General features: G+C 43.9%; 1 protein-coding gene across 2 annotated transcripts; it reads right to left on the reverse strand.

Moving 5' to 3' along the window:
• Positions 1–1454: 1454 nt before the first annotated feature.
• Positions 1455–21395, reverse strand: SEC11C (SEC11 homolog C, signal peptidase complex subunit). 2 transcript variants are annotated; one of them, XM_003926034.3, is made up of 6 exons: positions 21205–21389; positions 11487–11596; positions 8274–8423; positions 5113–5232; positions 2584–2641; positions 1455–1654 (listed from the first exon to the last, which is right to left on the reverse strand). In XM_003926034.3, exons 1-6 carry the CDS (start codon positions 21289–21291, stop codon positions 1601–1603), a joined length of 579 nt encoding a protein of 192 aa, XP_003926083.1. In that variant the 5' UTR covers positions 21292–21389; the 3' UTR covers positions 1455–1600. The 2 variants fall into 2 exon arrangements, with proteins under 2 accessions (XP_003926083.1, XP_010335059.1); XM_010336757.2 differs by lacking the exon at positions 8274–8423 and having other exon boundaries at positions 21205–21395.
• Positions 21396–21799: the final 404 nt, after the last annotated feature.

Raw genomic sequence — 21799 nt, forward strand, 5'->3', positions numbered from 1 at the left:
GCTCACTCAGGAAAAGTAACCATACAGGTGTGGCACAGGTTTATGCTGAAAGGGAAGCCATAAGCAACAATGGGGGACATCTGTTGGGCCAACACTGTGGACATGTCAAGGACCATGCGACTTATTACTCATGACAGCTCCATTTGGAAAGTGCAGGTCTTATCCTCCATCTGAGGCTGAGGGAAGTTAAGTAACTCGCTCGAGGCCACATAGGTGGTTAAGTGACTTGCAGGGCTTCTAAATTCTTAGATCAAAATTGAACAAACTTAAAAGAATGAGGTAGATTGGTCAGTCCTGATTGAAAGGACGTCAACAAAATTGTGTTTGGTGAAAAGGGAAACGGAAGAGTGCGTTTAAAAAAGTCACTGGGCTCCTTTTGATTCCTCTAACATTTCACTATGCAAAGTGTGGTCTGGGCACCAGCAGCATGAGCGCTCCCAGGGAGCATGTTAGGAGTGCGGAAAGTCAGGCTCACCCCAATGCTCTGGGTCTGCGTCAGCAGTGAACGAGACAGCTGGCTGTGTCCTCCTCAAAGTGTGATGAGAACCCTCTTCCCCACCCGCTCCCTCCTCTGGGCCTCTGCACTTGCCGTGCCCACTTGGCTACAGTGTCCTTCCCAGGATTTACATGTTTCTTTCTTTGAACTCTGCTTAATGTCACCTCCTTAGACAGGTCTCCCCTGACTTCCATCTGAAAAGCAGTGTCCTCTGTCACCCTCTATCTGCTCCACGTGCTTTATCCTTCTTCACAGCAATGACCAGTACCTGAAACCACAGACTCTTGTGTTACCTGGTCTTCCTACTCTAGTGTGCTCTCCATCAGGGCTGGGACCTTGTACCTCCAGCACATCAGACAATGGCTGGGATACAAGTGCTTGATGAATACTTGAAAGAGGGTCTATTTTCTCTGCAGGACTATATATCATGCAAATATCTAATTTCATGGTAGATATCCCTGGGAAGTAGAAAGGGAAGACTGAGGAAAAAGACCTTTTGTAGCGTTTGCAGTTTTCAACCTTTCACCCTTCTAGAGTTTCTGCCATTTTTCAAAGGGGTATGCACCGTTTTTAATAATTTATTAAACACTTTCCAAATAATTTAACAAACTATCTCAAGATACATCATACCACAAAACAAAGCAGATGACATCCCTTCCTTCTAAAAGGTTTTAGGCTTTCTTAGTTTATCAAATTACACTTTAACAAGAAACGATCTCCTTTTAAGGGCCTCTTTTTTGCCCCCCAGAAGCATCATTAGAATTTTACTTTTGAAATTCAGACATACAACTATACGTGTGGGCCATACCTTGCCTCACCAGCAGGCCAGGCCCTAAACAGCCAAAAACAGCCAGCCTGATTCTTGAAGTGGTGCAGACCCTCATACTCAGTGTAGAGTCTCATACAATTGGAGAGAGATTGAGCAGATTCAAATCAGAGTCCACAAAAGAAAGCCATCTTTACTGATGAGTCTTTTATTTGGACGAGACAAAAACATCTCCACACTGTTCCCTTTTATACAGAAAATGGAACATCTCACATATATTAGTTTTTCTCTTTTTCAACAGAATTCATTTCAATCTGTCCCAGGAACTGTTTCTCATTTTAGGATTCACGTTTTAGTAACACATATGCACCCATTACAGCCAAAAGAGCATACTGTAAAGAAAGCACAATGGAAAATCACTGTGAGGTCTACAAATAAATTTGGTCTGTATACGTATTCAGATGAAGTCTGTTAAATACTGGGCTGAGGACAGAATCAAAAGATGACCTCCTCCTCCCATGCCTTGTTCTCTAAATGAGCTGTTCAATGCCACATTATAGTCAAAAACCCAAAAATATACTGAAGGACTAAAGATCAGGCAGCAAACACACACAGCAAAGGCAGTGCTTACTCCTGTGTAGGTTTCCCACTGTTTTTCAAGTGATTTTAAAAATATAGATAGATAGATAGATACATGCCTATAATCCCAGCACTCTGGGAGGCTAAGGCAGGTGGATCACCTGAGGTCAGGAGTTCAAGACCAGCCTGGCCAACATGGCAAAACCCTGTCTCTACTAAAAATACAAAAATCAGCTGGGTGTGGTGGCGGATGCCTGTAATTCTAGTTACTCAGGAGGCTGAGGCAGGAGAATCACTTGAACCCAGGAGACGAAGGTTGTGGTGAGCCAAGATTGTGCCACTGCACTCCAGCCTGAGTGACAAAGCGAGACTCTGTCTCAGAAAAAAAAAAAAAAAAAACAGATTGAGAGATAGATAGATAGATACCATTTTTGTTGAAGTTGAGAGGTAAGCATTAGTGGTTTATGGCACTACTTTTGTGTACATATGAAATTTTCCATAATAAAAAGCAATATTTAGATAAATGCATTTTAGAACACTGAACACACAAGGGCTAAGAGCTATTTTAAATAATTTAAGTGTTGCCACTTTAAATGACTACATTAATTTGTAGTTAACTACAGATATTCTGCAGGCAAATTAATGGCAACATGTTTTAAGAAGACTGCCTCTTTACAGCTGTACAACTAAAAGCGCTAATATTTAACTAAGTAAATAAACATAGACACACATAAATTCCTACCTTGAATTTTGGATAGTCATTCATTATTATGGTGACCATACCAACATATGGTAAAAACCTAAATTGTGGGATAAAAAGCAAGAAATATAACAATTGTTTATAAAGTGATGATGGCAACATCTGAAAACACTATATAAATCAGTCTTAGGAAATGAATCATACATGGAAGTGCCTCTGACCAGGGCTGTAAGGATGGATTCAGCCCTGTCTCAAACAGCTTTATTAGTAAGGAGCATCAGCACTGGCAGCCAGGACAAGTTTTTTAAGCAGGCACTTGGGTTGAAATAGGATGCGCTTGTCTTCACTTGCTACAATTAAAATAGTTGAGCCACTTGTACAAAAAGAATAGGCAACTTTCACAAATCTAGTTCTTGCTTAGATTTAGGTAGCCTATATAAAAACTGCTGTTAGATAAAGCTTTCAAAACACATGGATAATGAGTTTGTAATGCAAATAACTATTTTCATTTCCCAGTGCTTTTAAAGTATAATAAATAAGTGTATGGGGTAGCAAATACAAATGTGAATACCATAACTTATACTCAAATATGATTATGATCCCAGAGAGTGGAGGTTCAGTGCATAAACCAGCCAATGATTATGCTGACAAAATTTAACAGAAATATGTAATCAGATTGACCCAGCCTCAATCATCTCTGCTAATGGGGAACAGGGCAGCACACCCATAGTACCCTCTAGTCTTTCATAAATCGGTAGCTCCAGCCTCTCTCTCATCCAAAACCTTTCACCAGAGCATCTGGAAAGACAGGATGGACTAGCTGGAAGCCCTCCTGGCCCCTGGAGATATTCAAGTGAAAATGCAACAAAGAAAAATGATTAAAGGAGTAGGAAGAAGCCTTAAAGCTACGATCTGATTAATAATGCTAAATCTTACAAAATGGTAGCCAGTCTCTCCAGCCTTAAGAAAGAAGCTGGTGAGATTTAGGTAACACAAAAAAACATTTCTAACGATTGTTAAACATAAAAAGGGTTGCCAAGAGAGGGGAAGAACTCCCTTTTTTAGTTTTTAATAAGGATATATTCTCTGCTATGTCAATCAGAAGCAGAACTCTCTGCCAGACAACTATACAAAGATGAATACTAAGAGATGTATCACAGAAATGTTCTTAGTTCTGAAAACCCGAAAATAATCTATATGTCCACCAAAAGGGGATTGGTTAAATAAATTATGATTTGCAATAAAACAGCTTGTAGCCACATAAAAAGATACAGATGTAGATTTGACACGAAAAGCTATTTCCAACTTCCTGTTGGATGAAAAACAATCAAACTTTAAGTCAAATTATATATATGCATAACGTACATCTATACCAGCCCTGAGAGTATCTGCAGTATTCCCTAAAATGTTAAACAATGGTTATCTCTGGGAGACTTTCTTGTAATGGTTATTTAAAATCCACAAACAACTAATCTCTCAGTGAGGATTTATTTTTATTCGTTTTTTAGAACAAAAAACAATTTTTTTTCAACAGAGTCTCTCGCACCATTGCCCAGGCTGGAGTGCAGTGGTGTGATTCTCCTGCCTCAGCCTCCTGAATAGTGGGAACTACAGGCACGCGTCACCATGCCTAGCTAATTTTTGTATTTTTAATAAAGACCATGTTGGCCAGGATGGTCTCGATCTCCTGACCTCGTGATCTGCCCAACTTGACCTCCCAAAGTACTAGGATTACGGGCATGAGCCACCGTGCCCAGTCAAGGCTTTGTTTTTAAGAGGTAAACAGCACATATTTTAAGTAGTGATATATTTCCATAACAATTTGAAACCTACACAAGAAACCTGAATACTAACAATCTAGTAGGTCTATACCTCAAAGCTAATTAAAGATAGTTTCTTTTTGTGGGGACAGAGTCTCACACTGTCACCCAGGCTGTAGTGCAGTGGCGTGATCTCGGCTCACTGCAATCTCCACCTCCCGGGTTCAAGCAATTCTCCTGCCTCAGCCTCTGGAGTAGCTGAGATTACAGGCGTGCGCCACCACGGCCAGCTAATTTGTTTGTATTTTTAGTAGAGATGGGGTTTCACCATGTTGGCCAGGATGGTCTCCATCTCTTGACCTCGTGGTCTGCCTGCCTTGGCTTCCCAAAGTGCTGGAATTACAGGCATCAGCCAATGAACCCAGCCCCAAACTTTAATTTTTATTAAGAGAGATGGGGGCGTCTCCCTATGTTACTCAGGCTGGTCTTGAACTCCTAGGCTCAAGTGATCCTCCTGCCTTGGCTTCCCAAAGGTGCTACGATTACAAGTGTGAGCCACTGTGCCTGGCTGGATTTATTTTTAAGCAGATTTGAACCCATCATATAGATAATATACTTGGGTTCAGTTTTAGATTTTAGGTCTTTAGGAAATTCTAAGTTGTATTTAATCTTTACAGAATAAACTAGAACTGCTTAGAACTCTCCTAATATGTCATATTTGTAATTAACAACTCTATTAGCCTATCCGTTTAGTTTCTTCATTTCTAAATGTTTTTTGGAAACGTCATATAGCATAAAGGTGAATCCTCACCCTCTTGCTCTTCCCACCACGTCCTTCTTTTCCAGCCAGTTCTGGCCTTCTTTGTACAAGCCTCTATCGTCAACTTCATTATTATCTCCTTTAGTCAGAAATTTGATGTCTCCATTATCTCTGGAAAGCAAAATAATGTCTTCTCAAAAATTATTTTCAGCACAGCATCATTTAGAAAAATATTAGTTTACCCAAGACTTTACTGTTAGACAGGAGCATTCAGAAAAGCAGTCAAAGACAACTTGACCTTCCTGTAGCCTAAGACGACTGCTTACAGACAGCCGTTCAACTGACGCACAGATCTCGTAACAATTTTGTAGACTCACATTCCAAAACACTCAAGTAACCCTGACAACAAAAAGCATGACCAAGCACAAGGGCAATGACTTGCTTCTAGCCCAGCACAGAATGAAGAATCCCTTCTCACCACATGGCTTCTGGGAATGAAGAATAAACTAGTACCTAACATTTTTAAATCGAAAACAAGTGTGTTCGTGTCATTCAGTAGTGGGCAAAATCATGTGAATCACCACTGTGCAATTCTTTCAAGTCCAGATTCATAATACACCAAAAGGCTGCTGACAAGGCGCTTTTCCAGGCCCACTTCAGTCATTCACCTCAAGTCAGCATAGGTCAGAAGTCAGGACATGAAGCTGGTTTAACAACCTGTGTTGTACTTAAACTGTCTTCAGCCCCTGGAGCTCATAAAACAATTTGGTTTTTTGGTTGGTTGGCTGGTTGGTTGGTTGGTTGGTTGAGATGGAGTCTCAAACTCCCAAGCTGGAGTACAATGACATGATCTCAGCTCACTGCAACCTCTGCCTCCCATGTTCAAGCAATTCTCCCGCCTCAGCCTCTGAGTAGCTGGAATTACAGGCATGCACCACTACATGCAGGTAATTTTTGTATTTTTAGTAGTGATGGCGTTTGCTGTGTTGGCCAGGCTGGTCTAGAACTCCTGACCTCAAGTGATTCACCTGCCTCGGCCTCCCAAAATGCTGGGATTACAGGCATAAGCCACTGCACTTGGCCTCATGGACCAATTTGTTAACATGGATTATATTCCTCTTCACTCTAGATATAAACTTGATCCTAGATCAAACAGACTTGAGCACAAGGTAATTTAAATGCAAGTGTGCTCTAAGCTGTCCTTAGATTTACTTTTCCTTGCCAAATGAAGAATTTGTTACTGCATTATTTCCTTCACCACTGACCACAGTGGTATAAAGTCTAATTTGTAAAGAAACACGAATCACAAATGGCATAAAACCAGTGTGTTAGAGAGAAATGTGGGATTCATTTTAAGCATTCTAAACGGATGCTCAGATAGCCTTGTCTCTAGACACATAATACTGTAGCATAATGGAGCTGTACAGAGGGTCTTCTTTCAATAGGACAAACGAAAAAGGAATGCACTATTGTAATGAGATAAAATGCCAGAAGCCCCCAAAGATCTGAAACCATATCAAGAAGAGCAAGCTGATTTGCAACCATGGTTAAAAAGTAAATCAAGAAGATGAAAATGCTGACAGTCTATCATAATTTATGAAAATTAGAGCAAATAATCATCATTTCCTCAACTTGGAACAATTGATCATCTTTAGAAATTAATTGTAAGTCAGTGCGAGAACTGTCACATCATGACTGAGCATGCTTCTTCCTCAGGAATCTAACAAGTAGGCAATCAAGTAACTACTAGTAAAGGACCAGTGTATCAGCACAGTTTGAAACTGGATTATTCTCATGTTTAGAGCAGTGTGAAATCAACACTTTATCATTATCTGTAGGGTATACCGTATAGAAGCAGTAAATGGGTGGGCACAGTAGTTCATGCCTGTAATCCCAGCACTTTGGGAGGCAAAGGTAGGCGATCACCTGAGGTCAGGAGTTCAAGACCAGCATGGCCAACATGGTGAAACCCTACCTCTACTAAAAATACAAAAATTAGTCAGGTGTAGCGGCGCATGCCTGTAATTCCAGCTACTTGGGAAGCTGATGCAGGAGAACTGCTTGAATCCAGGAGGCAGAGGTTGCAGTGAGCTGAGATCGTGCCAATGCACTCCAGCCTGGGAGACAAGAGTGAGGCTCTGTCTCAAAAAAAAAAAAAAAATTAGCCAGGGATGGTGGCGCATGCTTGTAGTCCCAGTTACTTGGGAGGCTGAGGTAGGAGGAGAATCATTTGAATCCGGGAGGCAGAAGTTGCAATGAGGGTAGATCAAGCCATTGCACCCCAGTCTAGGTGACAGAGCAAGACTCCATCTCAAAAACAGAAGCAGTGAATGGAATGGGAATCTAATACCAGATATGTACAAATAGTTACCTGTCTTTCTCCCTCTCTAACTCAAACACACACACACATACACAGTGAGAAATGCTCCATCATTTAAAAATACACATATGCATACCTGAATTTACTTCTATAACTCATACAGATAAACATCTATACTAAGCTGCATAAAGGTAACTGAATAACCAAGTATGTGAAATGTAACATTTTTACTAATCATGCCAAGTACTCTCTCATGGGAACTTTATATATTTGAGCATGAAGTAAACCTTTCTGGTTCCAGGAAAGGGTCTTAAGAAGTAAGTCATGGCTGTTATTAACAGCAAGGCTGTTTGGGGAGTGGAGGACGGGGAGGTGGAAAATTAGTGCAGAATATGCAATGACCAAATCATGAGATGAGTTGGGAAAAGGAATTTTTATCCATCCAGGACTAATGTGACTGCTGAGAATGCCATTTTGGCCCAAGTGACATAGAAAAACCACTAGGGTTTTTTTTTTTTTGCATTTCAGAAAATAATTTTCATATCAAAACCATCCTCTGTTGCAATGTGATTTGATTTTCTTTGCGCTCCTTCAAATAACTAACATGTCATAATATATCACACCTTAAATTTGTGCAGCAATTTAAGTTTCCTAATTGCTTTAGTAAACATTAGCTCATTTAATTCTCATCATCACTCTGTGAGTTACTATGGTTTAACTATGACAACTCCCATCCTACAGAAAGAGTTAAGCAGCTGGTCCAAAGTCACCTAATGAGTCAATCAATGGCAGAACTCAGAACATAATCCAGTGCTTTTATGAGAGTTTCTAATTGGCCATGAATCTACCAAAAATTTACAAAACAAAACCAAAAGAAGTAAAGCCTCTTTACTTTTCATGAACTTTGATTACTCTGTGAACTATTGGAATGTCTCGGCCTTCAACTTTAAAAACAACTATTTCACCAGCTCTGATTGGGTCTTCCCGGAAATTTGTGAGGAACAGAAGGTCTCCTCTGTGAAAGGCCGGTTCCATACTGCCACTAGAAAGAAGCACAAAGTCGGTATCAGCATTACCCTGTGTCCAGAAGGTGGTAAGAATAAACATGTCAGAGGTGAAACTCAATAGTTAAGGAGGTCTCAGGAGCTATGAAACAAGCCACTGTGGTTTCCTTCTTACTGCTCAAGGTGGTAACGTGTGTGAAAGGAAATGACTTCTACTGAGATTTAACATGTCATGGGCACTGGCAGGACCCTCTGCAGTTTTTATCAGGTAGAAAAGAAACCAGGATTCATGTCGACTTCGAAGTAAAAGCACCCAATTTTGGCTTTAAAAGAAGTCCTGCATCTACAAATATAGTAGTATTTTCCTCCAGAACTGCGGATTTACAGCTAGTTCATCGTCTAGGGCAATCCTTTCATTTCATGGAAGATCCCAGCACTTAGGATACCGCAATACTTACTTGATTACAAAATGAGGAACAAATGAATGAACCTGGGAGCAGAACCACGCTAATGCGAAGCTGAGGGCTGGGACAAAACCAGAAGCCATGTCTGTTGCCTCCTGCAGCAGCGTCCTTTCAACCACACTCTACAAAAGCCCAATTCTAACCAACACTGACTAAGTTATTGTGGAAGTCAATAAATAATTCCACATGACACCCGTGTAAACCTGTGCCAAAATCTTTGGTGGATTCAAGGTAAACTGCAATATGCTAGAAGCTGAAGTTTAAAATATTCAGCATATATATGTGCTCATGCTGTTTTAATACTTGAGAAAATCAGATCTAAAGATACAGCTTGACCGGGTCTGTGCAACCAAGGATGAGTACTGGCTGCTGGGCAGGAAGAAACGTGGAGAAAGAACCACTGAAGCCCTGTGGAGCTCTAGCAGAAACAAAGGAAACTGTTCGCTCTCCACAGGGGCTCAGGAAGCTGGCCCTCCCTCCCCTCCAGTCCGGCCCACCTTGAACATCTCAGCAGGTGCAGAAGATGGCAAGGAGAAATGCAGCCTGTCACTAAGTATCTGCTAACAGGTTTATGTTTAAGTGAAACCAGTGCCACTAAGTATGATAATGGATGCAGCATTCAAAACCAGCCAATCTGAATGACAGGGAAAAGGGCTAGAAATACAACTGACTTGAGGGAAAGAAAGAGAAACCATCAAAGTCAAAACAAATGTGAGTTTTTCCTGTCCCTCAATGTGAAATTCTGTTTTGTCCTCTTCTGAAAATAAAACATAATTGTTTCAGGGAAAAAAGATGCCGAAATGTTTAAGATAATTGCTTCATCTGTGGCCTCATCTTTACTCCTTCAACAAAATTCCTGAAGATACAGTGGGAAGATGTTGATAGAAAAGTAACAGTTAAGCGAACTGCCGCTAGGAAAAGATCCCTGCACAGACTGCAGAGGCCAGGGTGTCCTGAAGTTGACATCAAGGGTCATTATTATGTCCCATCAGGAGAGCAGTTCTTTTCAATGTTTCATGAATATCAATGTCTACTTGCTTTCCTCATGGGCCAGATTCCTCAAAACTACACATCCCTTAGGGATGTCATTGGTTTATGTTGACAAACCAAATTGCTTTAATATTACAAAGGATGCTTTAAAAAAAAAAAGTCCCTAAGTGCAGCAATTTCACACTACCTTCTGTGTGCAAGTGTGTCTATGAGATTTGAGGAGGGCCAGAAAATCTGAGATCTAGTGTTGGCTCTGCCAAAAGTTCCCGGGAGGTGCTTGAGGCTTGGCCTCATTGGGCCTCAGGTTCCTTATCTGTTAAGGGAGAGGGTCCATCTAAATTTGAGGTTTTAAATTCCTTCCTCTTAAAATAAATAAATAAATAAATAAATGTTAAAAAGCCTTAAAATCCTTCCTTCAAATGAAATCTTACCAGGAAGTATAACCACATAAAACACATAAAAGGGGAGCTGTTATATGTGAGGCAAGGCTAAGGCTTCCCAAATCCATGAGTGTGGGTCCCTTCTCCTAATCTACCCACCCAGACCCCAGGGGTGTCCCCAAAGCACAGCGTGAATATGAGTGAGTCAGAGGTCCCACAGCTCTGCTGGCCTCCAGCTTCTAAATCCTATCTCTGGAAGTGTGCCCCTTGACCAACCATGTGAGAGCAGCCTGGTGAAGCGTGGATCGTGGCTGTGGCCCCTCGAGGTGGTGGCAAGGCCCAGCGGAGGGAAAGGGCACCACTGGTTTGGGAGCTAAGAGCCCTGTGTTCTGGCCTCGGCTCCTGACTGGTAGGCTGTGACTCTGCCCAAGTTACTGCCACTGCACACCATGCCACCTTGAAAACAACAGTCAGATTTGATGACCTAACATACAGCAGACAGAGAGCATCTTGAAGCACCTACTAGTTCCCAAACACAGCCATTTGATTTCAGATTGATGTGAAGTTTTTCTCCTTAGACGGCTTTATGGCTGTGTGAAGTTAACTCTAGTGTTAACTTTTCTAAAATAAACATGCTCCACTTTATAAGCATCACAGTCTCAAGAAGACAGTAGCCACCAATACACCAGTATTATTGAAGAAATGAAAAAAATACTAGCCACATGCTGTGCTCTGGGGAGACACACTCCCTGCCTAGTGGGTACAAAGAAAATGAACTAACACTTTTAATTCTGTTTAAAAATCAAATTGTATACAAATAATGCATTTATACCATATTATTAAATTGTCATTTGAAATGGATTAGGCGCATGGGCATCAACGTGGTTAAAAGCTCTAAAATGTCTCTTAATAAAGATAAGATTTTTCCAAAGCCAGAAAAAAAAACGAGACATTCTCAAAATAGATATCAATAAGGACTAATAATGTATCATCAGTCTCTCTCTCTTTCTGATGCTAAGGTTAACGAGGCGGCTGCTTTCAACCTGCCTCAATAAAACCTTTCAGCCTTCTAAAACGTTTGAGGTTACAATCTGTAACTTTCCCTAAATATTTTCCATATTTTGCCAGCCACCCTGAGGGAATATCGGCATGTATCCCAGTAAAATCTTGAATTTTAGCTGTCATGCTAAATTTAATTAAGGCTGCCCTACTCCTCAGGTCCAGGGGACCTTGTGATGGAGGCTGGAGGCCAGCCTGCGGGACCTACCTCAGCACCACCACGATGGGGCTCTCGCTGCCCGTGAGCACGATCAAGCCTTTCCATATCATGAGTGCAGAAGACACGATCATGGCAAAGTTTAAAACCTGGTAATAGAGCTGGAATGAAAAAGAGGAAACCGCAATGAAAACCGATAGCAGGAGATCCACCAACCTGCAGCTGGAGATGCACTTATCAGACTTTTTCAAAGACACGATTTTAGGACAGGAAATGAACACATACAGGGTACAAAATTCCACAGTATTTCAACTTTTGTCCCTGGAAAGAGCCTTGCAAAGATCATCTCTCCTTAAGTGAGAGACAGGGGAGGAAGAAAAGAACAATCTGTGGGGCTTGCCTCGTTAAAGCCTGGAGGAGGCCCGCATCACCCCTTTGGGATTTCCCAGCACCTTATACCCTAGAAAGTTCCGCTACTCAAGGCCTGCCACGAGAGCCTCCCTATGAAGACTAGTCCCAGACACAGCGCAGCAGAGTGAGACAGGTCTAACCCAGATCCACACACTGTGCATTCACCTAGAACTACCCTGCAGCCTTAAATGGAAGCTTCAGAGTCTTGTAGTTCTTGGCAATGAGGCCATCCTGCATCTGAAAATGACATTTTAAAACCAGTGAACAGAAACTCTAAACACCTGGATGTTTAGATCTTTCATAAATGTTTTAAAAGGTAAATAACAAATATTTGGCTAAGAGTGCAGGTGGGAGGGTCACAAGAGGTGATGCATAATCACATTAGCTCTGAGAAGGCGGCCCACCCGCTCCACCTCAAACCACTATGTTTAGACCCATGGGGCTTGCCTTGCTCCCTGCAGCATGGCACGAGCTGACACACAGGCTCTTCCTTGCTGACAGCTGCCTGCTGCACCTGCCAACTCCTGGTGGCCAAAGGAGTAAATAACACGTGCCCATGTGCCAACACCCTGTCGGGCTGGAGCTGACTTATCAGCCCAAACGTCCGCCTTTCTTCCAGGCGCTGCAGGGACTAACGCTGCTGTGGCTAGTGCCGTTCAAAATCAAAGCCCTCGTGGCAGCGCCAGCACGCCTCAGGGAGGCTCCTTACTGTGGTGCCTGCCTCAGTCTTCTTCACAACCCTGCAGTTGTTGAGGTGATCTGCAGAGCCAGGCGGGTGGTCCATCAACACTGTGCTGTCTCAATTCCTGGACCCCCATCCACATCTCCAGCGCCGTTCCCTCCTCTGGGACTATTCTGATGTAAGCTCTCAGCAACACACCCTGGAACCGAAACGGCTGTATCCCCACATCTCTGGTTCAGTGACCCATGTCCACCGGGCCTCAGGTGCCTATTCTCCTGGCTTCTGTGTTCGCCTATACCTGAGAACCTGTATTCTGTCAGTTTCTCCACCCCTCATTTCTGTTTTTCTACTCTCAGCATGCAGCGTGCGCAGTCACTTACAGGGCAGGAGCCACATACCCCACCAGGCCGGGCAGTCCTTCCTCCAGAGATCTCTGCTCCCCTCTCCAGCGAATGAATTCACCTCCTCTGCTGAGGAGGGTGAGGCCTCTGAGTGGAAGACACAGGAGAGCGAGGGATCTCACTGCCTCTCTGCTTTTCTCCCCATCAAATTTATTTCAGTCCTTCCTTTCCTTCGCCTCCAGTTCTGGGACACTGATGGCCAGGTCTCTGAGGACTCCCTCTGCCTCACAGAACTGAAGAGCCACAGCCTCCCCCAGGGACGCTCGGATCCTGGCTTTCTCTGGCTATGCCAGTTCCCATCTTCCATCTGTTTTCCAGCTTCTAGTATTTGGCTGATCTTGTTTCCTTTCCCTGACTTATCCTGGAGTAACTGATAACTTCTAAAATCTCCTTGCTATTAAATAGTTTTCATGTGTTAGAGGCAGTGGTGTTAGACGGGTGAGAGCCCACCTTAGCTCCCATCAGCTCTCCAGAACATCCTATTGAATTGCGTTTGGAGTGAGGACCTCGATCACGTGGCTCTGGGCACCATCATTTTATCCACGTTAAATTTTCACTGAGGTGGAATGTGGTGGTAGGAACTCTTTTTGAGCACTGAGTACGACTTAAAACACAGTTTTAAACACAGTTTAAATAGTTTAAAATACACAAGGCCTGGAAAAGTGGGGCTGAGAGACACTCAGGAAGTCCAAATAGAGACTTGCCAGGTGGTTCTACGTGCTCTGACTTCTCAGTGTCTGGACGGTTCTTTATAGAAGTGGCTTGCAAGCCTCAGCATGCACTAGGGTCAGTTGGCGGTGTGTGAGAACTGCTTTTCAGACACGTTCCCAGGTGACACGAAAGCTGCTGGTGTAGGGACCACGGTTTGAGAACCACTGCTCTGTACCATTGGCTCTCATCCGGGAAGCCCTGGAAAGTCCATCCCAGACCAGCTGGATCACTGAGAGGAGTGGGGCGATTCTGAGGTGCAGTGAAGGTTGCACCACAGCTCTACACCTCCTCCTCCCATCAGCTAAAGACTTTCCCATCGCTCACTCTGCCTCCACCTCACACCCTCCTCCAGCTTTTACACTCTCCCTTCTCCTTCACAGCTCTTCTCAAAACAGTGTCTACCCCGAGTGGCTCCCCTTCCTCACCATCTATATTCAGTCTTCAACCTACGTAATCAGTCACATGCTCACTAAATCCAAAGGCTAACTGTCAGCCCTCACCTTACCTGACCTGCCAGCAGCTCTCAATACAGATGATCATTGCTTCAAACCCTCAGCCCCTGCCTTCCAGGATGGCATGCCATCTACTTCTGACCACTTTCTTGTCTTCCTGCCCGTTGTTCCACCTCTGCCTGCGCCTCCTCCTCTGCCTGAGCCTCCTCCTCTGCCTGGACCTCCTTCTCTGCCTGAATGCTGGCATTGGTCCCACCATGCTAACTACTCCCAATTCTGAGACTTCCAACTCCCTACCTGACATTTCCACTTAAGATATCTCTAAAGAGACCTTATTCTCAACATGTCAAAATTACACTTACCTTCTCCAAAAAGGTTTTGGTGCTAGTGATCTTTCTCTCAGTAAATGACATTATTACCACCCTGCTGTTTGGAGCCACCTTCTACCTGTTCATTCTATACATTCTAGCTTCCAAACATGTCTGGAGTTTGTGCAGTTCCCTCTATTCCCATGCCACCACTCTCACGATCACCCACAGGGCCCATCAGGCTGCCGTGAGGGCCTCATAGCAGGTCTCCTAATGCCCACGCATACCGCTTCCAGTCCATACACTGTGCCACACTCAGAGCAGTCATGTGTCACTTAATGACAGACACATTCTCGAAAATGCGTTAGGTGATTCTGTCGTTGTTTGAGAATCATAGAGTGTACTTATACAAACCTAGAGAGTGTTGCTTACTACACCCCGAAGCTATATGATGTAGCCTGTTGCTCCTAGGCTGGAAACCTACAGAGCATGCTATGGTACTGAACACTACAGGCAACTGTAACACACTGGTAGTTGTGTCACTAAAAATAGAAAAGGCACAGTAAAAATATGGTATAATTTTATGGGACCACCATCATGGATGTGGTCCATCATTGATGGAAACATGATACGGTGCTTGACTGTACTGGGTTTCAAATGCACATCCGGTCACCTGGTCACATCTGTGCCCTGCCTAAAGCCCTTTGATTGCATCCCACTACTCTGAGGATGAAGACTAAACTATAGTTTGGCCTCTAAGGCCCTGTCTTATATATCCCCCAAGCCCCAGCTTCAGCTGGTGAAGCTTGCCTCACCCCAATCTGTCCATGCTTCAACCTCACATGCTTCTTTCTGCCCCAGGCCTTCACCTTAGTTTACCAGACACTCACCTTTACATTCACCTTTAAATGTCAGTGCCCGACAGAAGCCTGCCCTGACCTGCTAGACCAGAAATCAGTAAACATTTTGTGTAAAGGGCTAGACAGTAAATGTTTTATGTTTATGGGCCACATAGTCTCATTGAAGCTACTCAGCCTTGCCAATGTAGCAGGAAAGCAGCCATAGACAGTATGTAAAAGAATGAGCATGGGCTGTGTGCCAATAAAACTTTATAAAAACGGCTGGTGCAGTGGAGTTTGCCTACCTCCACTCTGGCCAGCCTAGGTCTTCTTGTTATATATTCTCACTGCATCCTGTATATATTTATATCTTTCATCAGCATCACAATTAGGCACATAATTACCTAATGCATCTTTTGCACTAGATATTACATTCCACAAAAGTAGGGATCATTTTAGCCTTGCTCATAGCTGTATCCTTAAGATTCAATATAGGTTTGGCAAAAAGTAAGTATTCAATTTGTAGAATAAATAGTAATAAAATATCTTTAATACATGGTGAGTACAAACAAATCAGCAGTAAGAAAAACACTAAAATCCCAACAAAGAAAGGTAAAAGCTTAAAATTATAATTTTCCAAAGAGAAAATACAAGTGACAAATAAACATAAAAATGTTCAAACCAGGCCGGGCGCAGTGGCTCACGCCTGTAATCCCAGCACTTTGGGAGGCCGAGGCGGGTGGATCACGAGGTCGAGAGATCGAGACCATCCTGGTCAACATGGTGAAACCCCATCTCTACTAAAAATACAAAAAATTAGCTGGGCATGGTGGCATGTGCCTGTAATCCCAGCTACTCAGGAGACTGAGGCAGGAGAATTGCCTGAACCCAGGAAGCGGAGGTTGCGGTGAGCCGAGATCGCGCCATTGCACTCCAGCCTGGGTAACAAGAGTGAAACTCTGTCTCAAAAAAAAAAAAAAAAGTTCAAACCAATAATCCTGCCTCCACCCTCCTTGCAACCCCTTTTTTTGTTTTTAGCAACTTTTTTTTTCTTTCTTTCACTCTGTCACCTAGGCTAGAATGCAGTGGTGCAGTCATAGCTCAACGCAGCCTCAAACTTCTGGGCTCAAGGGGTCCTCCCACCTCAGCCTCCCAAGTGGCTGGGACTACAGGTGTGCACTGGCATGCATGGTTAGTTTTAAAATCTTTTTCTTCGGTCGAAATGGGGTCTTTCTATATTGCTCAAGCTGGTCTTAAACTTTCTGGCCTCAAGCAATTCTCCCAAAGTTCTGGGATAATAGGCGTAAACTCCACATCTAGCCTTTGCCTAACAAATTTAAAGAGTCCGTTTGTTGTTGTTGTTGTTAATGCTAATAATTAGTGCTGGCAACAATATACTGTGATGGGGATATGATTTGATAAACTATTCTAAAAGCAATTTGGCATTGGTATTAAAAAGTTACTCTTGGCTCACTAATCCTACTTCCAGGAATTCAATCTAAACTAAAGGCAGGTTGAGAATTATGGCCCAAAGATATTCATTACAGTCTTAATTCTAATAATGTGGGAAAGGAAATAAATAAGCAACAATAGGGAAATCATGAGTAGAAAATGGGGCCGGGCACAGTGGCTCATGCCTGTAACCCAAGACTTTTGGAGCCCGAGGTGGGTGGATTACCTCAGGTCAGGAGTTCCAAGACCAGCCTGGCCCACGTGGTAAAACCCCTTCTCTACTAAAAATACAAAACTTAGCCAGGTGTGGTGGTGGGCATCTGTAGTACCAGCTACTCAGGAGGCTGAGGCACAAGAATCGCTTGAACCTGGGAGGCAGAGGTTGCAGTGAGCCGAGATAGTGTCATTGTACTCCAGCCTGGGGGACAGGGCAAGACTCCATCTCAAAAAAAAAAAAAAGAAAAAAGAAAAAAAGAAAATGACAGATTACTTCACTATTTAAAACAATGCATAAAGAACTTAATAGGAGTGGAGGAGAAAGCAGGTTGGGTTGGGGGAGAAAAAAAAGAGGAACTTTAATGACATAACCAAACATTTACAGTATGTTGAGTGAAAAATGTAAGCTGCAGTAAAATCTCACCAAATGATAAACACAAAGACATGCCCCAAGATGCTGAGAGAGGCTATTTTAGGATGGTGAAATTATGAGTCATTGAATTTTCTTCTTTAAACTATTCTCTGTTCTGAAAACATATTCTGATTGATGTAAGGTAGGAAAAGCAGAGCTCAAAACTATCTCTTGCTAATATTAAAACTGAAAATAGGTAATTTGAGGCCATTATGAAGGATACAACTGAAAGTGAGGACATAAAAAGTTAATTAAGATAATTGTTCATGTATTTTGGTGCAATAAATGAGAACAGGAAAATAAATATAATTCACCATTAAAGTTACACACTTTTTTTTTTTTTGAGACAGAGTCTTGCTCTGTTGCCCAGCCTGGTGTGCAATGGTGCAATCTCAACTCACTGCAACCTCCGCCTCCCAGGCTCAAGCGATTCTCCTGCCACAGCCCCCCAAGTAGCTGAGATAACAGGCATGTGCTACTACACCTGGCTAATTTTTATATTTTTAGTAGAGACAGGGTTTCACCATGTTAGCCAGGCTGGTTTCAAACTCCTGATCTCAAATGATCCACCCACCTCAGCCTCCCAAAGTGCTAGGATTACAGGCGTGAGCCACTGTGCCCAGCCTACACACAATTTTTAAAAGCAACTTGGCTACTGTGTCAATAGCAAATTATGAAACTATCATTATATTGTCAGGAGAGTGAAAAAGGAAACTGGAGTGCTAAGCAGACATTGTCAAAGTTTTGGGCTGTAATACGTTAAACCAGGCGTCCCCAAACTGCGGCCCTCGGGCCGCATGCAGCCCCCTTGAGGCCATTTATCCGGCCCCCCGCCGCACTTCAGGAAGAGGCACCTCTTTCATTGGTGGTCAGTGAGAGGAGCACAGTATGTGGCAGCCCTCCAACGGTCTGAGGGACAGTGAACTGGCCCCCTGTGTAAAAAGGTTGGGGACGCCTGCGTTAAACCATTCCTTCTTTTGGTTAATGGATAAGTTCTTTGGCAGTGACTTCTACGATTTTGGTGCACTTGTCACCGCAGCAAGTGTACACTGTACCCAGTGTGTAGTCTTTTATTCCTCATCAGATGAAGAATATTTACCAGAAAGTTGCCATGAAGCAATCTAAGTCTTTACACCATTTCACCATAATGGCAACAAAAAATCAAAGAGCACAAAGCAAATATTTAAGAATGCAAACAAGTGAGCAGTTAGATAAAAAATTCATGTCTTCCTTCAATAAATATTGAGTTTCCAACAACCACCAATATTGCGTCTAAAGTCAAATCAGCCTTGCAAGTCACATCACTCTAAAGCAGAGGTTGTTCACATTCAAAAACCTCCCCACCTGCTCTGGCTGACTTAAAGGGCTTGATAAATAACCACTATTTCTTTATGAATCACAGATCTGATTGGGAAAGCCCCAAACCATGGTTTTAAACAAAGATTGCCATTTTTAGACAAGTTTTCAAACCAGCTGGCTCCGCCCTGATAAAGCAAATTATAAAATCTTGCCACTTATCTAAAAAAGACCTCGTACCAAGAATATATCTGCCAGTATTATTTTCTATGCTTGAAGACTTCATTAAGGGGAAGAAAAATCAATTCCTCAAGAAAACTTCCTTTGAGCAAGCCATCTACCTGCTAAGGAAAACAGCCAAATACACAAAAATCTAAAAATCGAACTAAGAAACCATAGATCATGCTTACAACACCTTAACTTTAAGAAACCTACTAATCAGATTCTAGCTTTAAAATCCTGGAATCCAGAAAAGTAATTTTGATTGAACTCCTGACAGGCTGACTGGGGTCTACAAAAAAACCAACCACCACGTTTCATGGGTGCTTTTGTGGTTCAGTTTTGCCTACCAACTTTGTATGCTCAGCATTTGGTGGTCACAACAGAGTGTAGAAATGAGTCCACACTCAGTCATTGTCAACCAAAGGCGAAACAGCCACTGTCTAAGAGTTTTAAGCAAACATCTCAGACCAAATATTTCGGCTGACAGAGCAGCAGCAATGCCAGTAGCTGTATTTCTTCCTCTCTCCCTCACTGCAGAAACAAAGGGCCCTTGTCTTGCATGTGGGTCCTGCCTTAATTAATAATAAGCAGGGGCAGCAGAGAAAGGAAGTCCTGCTTTCAAGACTGGTGGAGCCTGCAGGCCTGACAAGGTGTTATCAGATGCTATTTTGGATGGAAGAAGAGAGACAGAAAAAAAGCAAAAGAACAAAGCTTTTTCAAAAGTACCAAGAAGGAGTGGCTTTGAGCTTGCTGAATTTTAATTCGAAGATTAGCAAAACAGGCAACACAGGCAGCTACCAGCAGGCCTTAACACTGAGAGCAAAAACACACTGATCTTTCAAAGGGCAAACTGGTTTAGGAATCAATACACTCATTAGAAGGCCTTTTCTGACAGTCGGCAATTATAATCATCCGTAATCAGTACCAATTTTGGAGACATTTTAAAAATCCAGCCATTAAGTCTAGATTTTTAAACAAAGCTCTACCTCTAGGAGGATATTCTTGTGAACAGCATCAATGCTCAGGACATTAGCAGTTACTTTTTTAAGCTGGTGATAATCTCTACTACAACTCATCTTCCAGAAACAGGAGTTCATCAGCTTTGCACACCTAGACACTACCACATCCTAAACACGGTTGGGGAAATAGAAATTATCAAACTTTCCCACACCACTGCTCTGGTCTGAAATTCTACTTGGGGGAGGGGGAGGAGAGTGAGAGAGAGGGAAAAAAACACATATGCCTAAAGGAGTAAGTCGTGTCCTGCCATGAGCACCAATCCACATCTCAACATAATGGAGCAAATGAAACTGGATGCCATCAAAATAATCAGGATTAATGACATTTTTCAAAGACAATCAAAACTCCCTGGTTGGGAGGTCCCATTTTTCTTAGCACAATTTATCAGTAGTAATAGTGGCATTCGTATCCACCATGATATTTAGGCCCCCAGATCCCCCAAATTCTCTACCTAGAAGCTCACATAATCGTGTATTCCCCGACTGAGAGGGCTTCCTTTCCAATCCCTACTCACGCTTACCTTATAGTGAAGAGATAAAGACCCAAAGACAGTGATGATGGCCAATAAGTGGCTAAGGAGAGAGGAAGAGGAACGTTTTCCTTTGAAGTCCTCTCACAAAGCAGAGAGAATTCAACCACCCCAGCTGCCCAAAGACCCTACACTGCCCTCTATATTCATAATGCGGCCAGAATGATAGAATCTCAGAAAGAAGTTAGAGAAGTCTTCTGGAATCCCACTGGGAACACTGGTTCAGTCCACAATGATTGCACACTGCTTGTGAGCTGTCTAGGCACAAGGAACGTTATTTAGTTCCGACCCATGGTCAGGGGAAAAACAACTGTCCAGGCTGGGAGGAAACTGCTTTGGGAGGCATCGCTGGACAGCTCCCATTGTAGGAAAGTTCTCCCCTCTCGCCCGCCTTTCTGCCACTTCCACCTGCGGGCAGTCAGGCCTCTGAAGCCCCACAGAGAAATCGGTTCCCTCTTCACCGGGTGGCCCCTCACATACGCGAGGACAGCGGTCGCGCACCGAGTCATCGCTCCCACAGCGTGGTTGTGGCTTTCTCAACCACAGCTGACATCCATGGCACGGGGTTTCTATTCTCCCCTTTCCCGCACCCTCCCCTAACTGTGCTCTCGTCAGGGCGAGGAAGTGCACACCCGTGCCCACACGTGGGTCTCGGAGGATGTGAACCCAGGCCTGACAGCCCAGTGACGGAGCTTCGGGTGGCCGCCAGGCCCAGTCACCGGGAGCTGCCCTTGCCGGAGCCCTGCCCGGGAAACCCCGACTCCCGGCAAGCACAGCCCGTCCTGGCTTGGGGCGCGCCTACCACCCGCCTCTGTCACCTGGCGTTTGTTCATCTTCCTCAAGTCCCCGAAGATGTCCAAGCCGGACGTGGGGAGATGCGCCCCCACGGCGCCCGCGCGTACCATGGCGGGGTCTCCGGGGACCGAGCGGCCCGCCGGCTCGGTGTCACAGACTGCCGCGGAGCACCTGCCGGCCCCCCGCCCACCAGCCTCGCGTCCTTGCAGCCACGTGACTGGCGACTTGCTTGGGCATCTGGGAATCGTAGTCTCGCTAGTCTCGGGCACTGGCTGGCCAGAAAGGAACCTGAAGGAAGAAAACAACAACTCCCAGAATGCCGCGGGGCAGGCGCCTCGGCCAGTAAAGACCTGGGGCTCCTAGGGAGGGCAGCTACTGGGCTCCAGAGACTTGTCTGACCCTTGGGAGGGAACGTGGAGCAGCGCGTTGTCCCGCATACCTCGGGGGCAACTTGGGGAAGGGACTACTCAAGAGGAACTGAATTTCCCGACTCTGGTCAGGCGCCAAGAGGACACCTAACTCCAACTCGCAAATCACCTAGCCGTGTATCTCGGCTATTGGATGACTGCGGGAGGAAACGTGGTGCCTCTACGCTGGGGGCGGGCTGAGCCGAATCGG

This window comes from Saimiri boliviensis, chromosome 13, assembly GCF_048565385.1.
Source record: "Saimiri boliviensis isolate mSaiBol1 chromosome 13, mSaiBol1.pri, whole genome shotgun sequence".
Taxonomy (NCBI): Eukaryota; Metazoa; Chordata; class Mammalia; order Primates; family Cebidae; genus Saimiri; species Saimiri boliviensis.